Here is a 6,813-nt window from a genome sequence, read left to right on the forward strand (position 1 = left end):
AAGGAAGGAGATTTACTTTTCCCTGTATGTCTTGATGTCATGTTCGAACATTTTATCATGATACATGTACTTCCTACTTTAAAACCTTGTATTTTTTTAAGATTGTATTTATATATTTATTTGACACAGAGAGAGCACAAACAGGGAGAGCTAGAGATGGAGAAGCAGCTCCCCACTGAGCAGGGAGCCCAACATGGGACTCAATCCCAGGACCCTAGATCATGACCTGAGCAGAAGGCAAATGCTTAATCAACTGAGCCACCCACGCGCCCCTTTACAAACATTTAACTGAAAAGAAAAATCTGTATGTGGTTGAGTCATTAAGTATTTGAAATTTACCGAGTCATATTTTCTAAAGCATAGATATCTGAGAAAGAGCAATCCCACATTACAGAGGCCTACTGCATGCATCACAGCGGGGGCCAGGAGAGATGGCTTCATTCAGTGCAAGAGAGAGGACTCGGCTGGGGGTGTCTGAGTTGCTCAAGACCCAAGAACAGTAAAAGCGAAAACATTCAACCATCCTCTCCCATTTTCATTTTCAAACAAAAAACCCCACTACCGCCACAGGACCTGTCTCTGTTTAGAAAGTCAGTGAAAGAATGGATGACCTCACTTTCCCCAACAGGCGAGTCCTAAAGTGTTGTTCACAAAACAAAACTTGAGTAAATCGGTTCATATTTTAAATACCCTAGCAGAGGTCCTTGTTTTCGCAATCCTGATGAGAGATCTTTGCAAAGCAAAGAAGCTGATCGTGATAATACAGTGTTTTGTAAATCTTTCTTTCTTTCTGTTTTTTTTCTTTCTTTCTTTCTTTCTTTTTTTTTTTTTTTTTTTTTTTGATGCTGTACAAAGGTCCTAGTTTCAGCTTGGAACCAATCTTGTGAGCTGCCTGGGTGTCTGGGAGACTGGTAGGGCAGCTTGGTCTAGAGCCCATTTGCATGAGACCAAGGACCCTCCTGCAAGAGACGTCATTATAAGGGCAGAGGGAACCTGTACAAGCTGTACAGGTTCAACCCAATAAGAAAACCTAGGGCAGGCGTGATTCAGAACCTTAGATCCTTGTCTGCATTAGGAAATTTCTGCCCAGCTGCCTCTGAACTCAAGACAAGTCATACAGCAGAAGAAAGTTATGAACACAAGCTCTAGAAAATGTCACAAGGTCCTTCTTTGACATCCCATCGAAGAGGTAAGTGGTATTCTCTCTACTTCGGCCCTGAACCAAGTGGGTGTCGCTAACTTGAGGGCCCCAGCGGAGACGAGAACCACCTGGGCTCCTCAGACTCCATCTCAGGAGTAGGGCCACCCTGTTGCCAGCAGTGGGGACAGCGCCAGCAGCCCAAGGCAAACCCCTTGGCACAGAGATCCAAGTCTTCACCAGGGGCCCCAGGGAGAGAGCAGGGCTGAGGCTGACCCGGCTCGAGTGGGCTGGAAGAGGTGAGAAAGAAACTGGTAGATGCCACATGGTGGCACAGAGGAGTCAGGTACACGAGCACGGCACACTGTGCCTGGAGGCTCCTGTAGAGAGCGTGAGATCTGGGGGCAGGCAGGCAGTCTGCAACAGCTGGTCACGGAGACAGCCAGGAAAGGGAAGTCCTGCAGATGGCTCCTGGTGGCACCTTACTTGAAACCCCCGGCTAGTGGTCTGTGTCGTGGTCTGAGGAAGCTCAGATCAAAACATCTTAGGTTTTTACAAATATGAGTTAACTGGAATACAAAATCCTAGCCTGTTAATCTGGTAATTGAAGTGTTTTTTTAATCATAGCCAGATTTAGCTTCTCACCCTGCCCGCCCCCCCCCCACCCCGCCCCAAACTTCATGCAAGACTTCAGCTTTACTTTCCCTCTTAAGACATGCCAAAATGCTGAGTCACTAAAAATAAATAAATAAATAAATAAATAAATAAATTTAAAAAAATAAAAAAGCAGAAAAGAAAGTAAAGGAAGTGTGATCCTGCTTCTTAGTTCTAGCCTTCCTAATGACCTAAGCAGCACTTTTTCCCCGAGTTGTGATTCCTGTGATGCTAAAGGACGTCACATTGCACAATCTTAATAAGGTTTCCAATCAGCCCCACCCGCTCTGGCCCCACCCCCACCTCCAACAAAGATTTATCAAATGTGGGATTTTCCCATGAGTCTCAATATTAGAGTCTCAAGCCCCAATAAATATGAGACTGGGGATGTCTGAGGTTCATTCTGCCCTGGAGCCCACCAGGAACGAAAGAGAGAGATCCATCTGCCCTCCAGGACCTCAGCTATGAACTCCCTCTCTACAAGTAAGTGAAGGCAATCCCTAGCCCTGGAACCGCCCGGCGGCCTGGCCAGGCGGAGGGAGGGGTGTGTGTCCGCTGGGAGGGCTGGCAGGGCGCCAGCAGCCAGAAGCACAGCTCCCCCAGCGGTGCACTCTGCTCACTGGCTGCTCTCCCTTGCCTCCGGCACAGGCGCCTTCAGTCCAGTGGCCTTCTCTCTGGGGCTGCTCCTGGTGATGGCTACTGCTTTCCCTACCCCGGGACCCCTGGGAGGAGATTCCAAAGATGATGCCACCTCAAACAGACCACCACTCACCTCTGCAGACAAAATGGAAGACTTCATTAAGTTCATCCTTGGCAAAATCTCTGCACTGAGAAAGGAGGTGGGTAGGCTCAACTGAGGGTGATAAAGGGCCTGTGTGGGCATTCATCTCCTGGCCCCTGGATGTGGACAAGGGCTTCTGCACTGGGAGGTCTGAGCTGGGTTCTGGGGCAGTACAGATTTCAGGCCAGAGGGGCAGACTGTCTGCTGTACTTCTTTTCTGCCGCTGGTCTCAGGGAGCTCCTTTCCCTCTTGGAAAACATATAATGGGGCTGAAATCCATGCCCTCTGGCCCCATTCCCAGCCCCATACTTGGCATGAGCTGGGCATCACTGTCTCCCAGGACTTCCTTATCCCTAACCAAAAAAATAAGGTCTATCAATCTTCTTGTGTCTCTTGGACTTTGGAAGGATTAGCAAAGTGCTGAAAGAAATGTTGAGCTTCTCAGGACAATCATAGGACTTTTAGGTTATGGGAGTTCAGTGGTTAGGGACTCCCTACAGTCATTCCAGCATATAAGATGCAAGTGGCAAAATCGTAGGTAGGTTAAAGCAGCTCCAAAGCTTTAAAGGTAAGGGGTAATTTGGCTATGTTTGGTGGAAAGGAAAGAACTCAGGAGAGTACTGGGAGCCCTGAACCAAATCTAGTTCTGGTTCTGCTGAACCAGCTTTGTGATCTTTGGCGAATTCCCTACCACCTCTGGGCCCCCTCTGTAAAATTACAGAATTGGACTAGGTGATCTCATAGGTCCTTCTAGCTGGAACGTGATATAGCTCAAATCATATTCACCCAATTATCATCAAAACTGCTGTCACTTATCAAGTTCCTACTATGTGCCACACACTTTACATAAATATGGCTCATCATCTCACACACACACACACACACACACACACACAGCTTACAGTGGAGGAGTTTCATTATCCCCAGTTTGAAGAGATAGAGATGCGGAGACTCAGGATAGGTAACAGGTGTGAAGTCATAGGTGAGCCCAGCATTGAACCCAAGCATGCCCATCTTCACTAGACCTCGTTTGCCTGGAGGCTAATGCCCTGCGACTTCATTTTCTTAGAGAACTTCCTGCCGTGGTAAAACATGAATCGGCCCTCTAGTGGTGTTTGTTTTAGAGACACTTAAATGATAACAGTTCTGGTATTCCTTCCCAGATGTGTGACAAGTATAACAAGTGTGAAGACAGCAAGGAGGCACTGGCAGAGAACAACCTAAATCTTCCAAAACTGGCAGAAAAGGACAGATGCTTCCAGTCTCAGTTCAATCAGGTATGAACACATCACGTTCTCTTTTAGCTACTCCTTAGTCAAAAGTTCTCCCTCTTACATGCAGCGTCTGTATACATATAGACCAGGCGGAAAACAAAGAAGGGTATCAATGTAAAGAAGGTCATGTAAATTTCAGGAGGAGGCCAACTTAAATCTTCCTAAAGGCAAGTTATTTTTGAATGGCATGGTTAGAGACAGCCCTTCTGTGCTGGGATTTTCACAGCTGTCAAATGTTAGAAACCCCAGCAGGTTTAGCTAATACATCCTGGATAAGGTGGTCCATCTCCTCCTTGGCTGCCTTTAGCAGGACCCAGGTCTGCCCTTCCCGTAGAGGCCATTCTCTACCCGCTTCTCCTCCCAGACAGTGGGATCCGCTAAACTGACTTCCAAACAGTACATAAAAAGAGGTTTCAGCCCATATTGACAAGAGCAGGAGTAAAGCCACAATGGAGGATATTAAGGGGAGAATCAGAGAAGGACCCCCTTGCACCTATCAGGCTTTGGGTAAAACTGATTAAGTGATGTCTCTGTCCAGATATTTTAAAAGGGGCCATCTGAGGCTGTCTGATGTCTCAAAATACAATGCTCAGAAGTACTTGAAGTCCCCTGGAAGGGCAGAGGGAGAAGTTGCTGACTTGTAGCAGTTTAACTTTTAAAATTGATTATATCTTTCTAGTAATAACAGATTTTCCCATCTTTCCTCTTAGGAGACCTGCCTGACAAGAATCACTACTGGTCTTCAGGAGTTTCAGACACACCTGAAATACCTAGAGGCCAACTATGAGGGTAATAAGGACAATGCCCACTCTGTGTACATCAGCACCAAACACCTGCTCCAGAAGCTGAGGCCCATGGTGAGCATTCCATCATCCCCTTCCTTGGTGTGAGGAAGACAGGCTCAAAGAAAGAGACCTAGACAACTTGGGAGTGCAAAGCCAATTCAAAAGAGATAGCTACATGTAAAGGAAAGGATCTAAGAAATATTTCCTCATAGTTGAAACCTTTTTTTTTTTTTCTTTTGGCTCTCTTCTGCAAAAGACATCACTAACCATATTTAAAACTATATTAAATGAGGTGGATTTTAACATCAAATTCTACTAGGACAGCTTAAGAAATATGAAAAAAAAAATCTGTAGAGGCAGAAGGAACCACCTCCAATCCTGCTCAGTGATCCATGATAAAAAAGAACAGAGAGCACAAAAAAATTTTTTTTGTTAATTTTGTTAATTATTGCCAAATGATATTCTTGTCATTGTGGTATTTTCAACTCTTTCCCCCTACTTTTTGCCAGAAGAGTTAATGTAGAAAAATGGTGAAAGGCTAGAAGAGCAGGTACCAAAGGCTTTGGTCATTACCAGCTAGCCGTTCAAATGTCACCGAATGGAGGCTTGAGGGCACAGTGTGGGGATGAGCTTCTGAACAAAGCACAATGAGAAGGTCTCCAGAAAAGCAGGCATATTGGTGTTGATACTGCTACTACCTTTCCTGGCTGTTTGCCTTAAACCAGGGCTTTTCCCACTTTCAAATGCACACCAAACCTGTGGGGATCTTGTCACAGTGCAGAGTAGGATCCAGCAGGTCTGGGGTGAGACCTGAGACTCTCATCCCTAATAAGGCCCAGGTGATGCCAACACTGCAATGCCCTAGAAGCACACTTTGGAGATGCAAGGCCTCCCACAATTACCTAGACTCTTGTCAGTGGGTCTGTGAAAAGGTGTCTCTTGGTCATCCTTACACCCCATTAGATCAGTGGACCCTCAGTAGATGCCAGCTGGATAAGGCTATGTGCCAGGCACTGTCTAGCTTAAGAGAAGACAAGATACCATGGTTGTCCTCGAGATGCCCATGGTCTAACAGAGAAAGAGCAGTGAAGGGATGATTAGAATTCAGTTGCTGTGAAAGGCCTTCACACTGGGTGGGCTCAGGTGGGCTTGCAGGAGGGGCACCTCACCCTACCTGGGTGAGTCAGGGCAGGCAGCCCCAAGTAGTCTCCTTCACCCCGAGTTTGAATGTCTTTTCACAGTCCAGAGCATCCCTCCACTCAAAAGGATTTGTTCAATATTTAAATAGTTCTTTTAACTTTCTTTTCCCCTCATGTGAAGAATCAGGTTGAAGTGACCATCCCCGACCCTACCACAGATGCCAGCCTGCAGGCTCTCTTCAAGTCGCAGGACAAGTGGCTGAAACACACAACAATTCACCTCATCCTACGGAGCCTTGAGGATTTCCTGCAGTTCAGCCTGAGGGCCATTCGGATCATGTAGCCTGGGCATCTAAGATTGCTGTAGTTCATGGGCATTCCTTTCTCTGGTTAGAAACCTGTCCATTGGGCACATAACTTATGTTGTTCTCTGTGAAGAACTAAAAGTATGAGCGTTAGGACACTATTTTAATTATTTTTAATTTATTGATATTTAAATATGTTGAGTTAATTTATATAAGTAATAGATATTTATATTTTTTATGAAGTGCCACTTGAAATATTTTATGTATTCATCTTGAAAAAGTTAATGTAAAATGCTATGCAGCTTGAATATCCTCAATGTTTTGGAGCCAGGTCATTTCTTGGAATGTGTAAGTTTACCTCAAATATATGGCTAACTTATGCATATTTTTAAAAGAGATATTTATATTGTATTTATATAATGTTTAAGTTGTTTTTATACCAATAAACATCTTTCTAAAAAAAATCAGCCAACTAAGCCTCTGTGTGTCCCGTGAAGATTTTAACATAAACAAGTTTCTGTCACCAGTACCACTAAGAGCCAAAAAGAGCTCTAGTCACCTGGGAAAAGATAGAATGGACACCTACTCTACAGCAGGCACGTGCCATACGTGTTGTATCTATGATATTTAATCCCCGCCTTGTATGTTTTTTTTATGGAAATGGGAGAGTAAGGGATTTCCCCAAGTCACCTAGCTGGAAGGTCAGGCACAGGCCCAGATTTTAAATCCAGGTCTAA

At 45.1% G+C, this 6,813-nt stretch overlaps 1 protein-coding gene across 1 annotated transcript; it reads left to right on the forward strand.

Annotated features, from left to right (window-relative positions):
* The first annotated feature begins 2,167 nt into the window (after positions 1-2,167).
* IL6 (interleukin 6) lies at positions 2,168-6,533 on the forward strand. The gene is made up of 5 exons (XM_080818027.1): positions 2,168-2,275; positions 2,441-2,631; positions 3,737-3,850; positions 4,558-4,704; positions 5,953-6,533. Exons 1-5 carry the CDS (start codon positions 2,257-2,259, stop codon positions 6,112-6,114), a joined length of 633 nt encoding a protein of 210 aa, XP_080674153.1. The 5' UTR covers positions 2,168-2,256; the 3' UTR covers positions 6,115-6,533.
* The last annotated feature ends 280 nt before the right edge of the window (positions 6,534-6,813 follow it).

The sequence above is a fragment of the Martes martes genome (genome assembly GCF_963455335.1).
Source record: "Martes martes genome assembly, chromosome: 11".
NCBI classification, from domain to species: Eukaryota; Metazoa; Chordata; class Mammalia; order Carnivora; family Mustelidae; genus Martes; species Martes martes.

Coding starts and splice junctions, on each gene's coding strand:
- IL6 (XM_080818027.1), top strand. Junction 3,851..4,557: donor TCCAGTCTCAGTTCAATCAG/GTATGAACACAT, acceptor CTTTCCTCTTAG/GAGACCTGCCTGACAAGAAT. Junction 4,705..5,952: donor TCCAGAAGCTGAGGCCCATG/GTGAGCATTCCA, acceptor CCTCATGTGAAG/AATCAGGTTGAAGTGACCAT.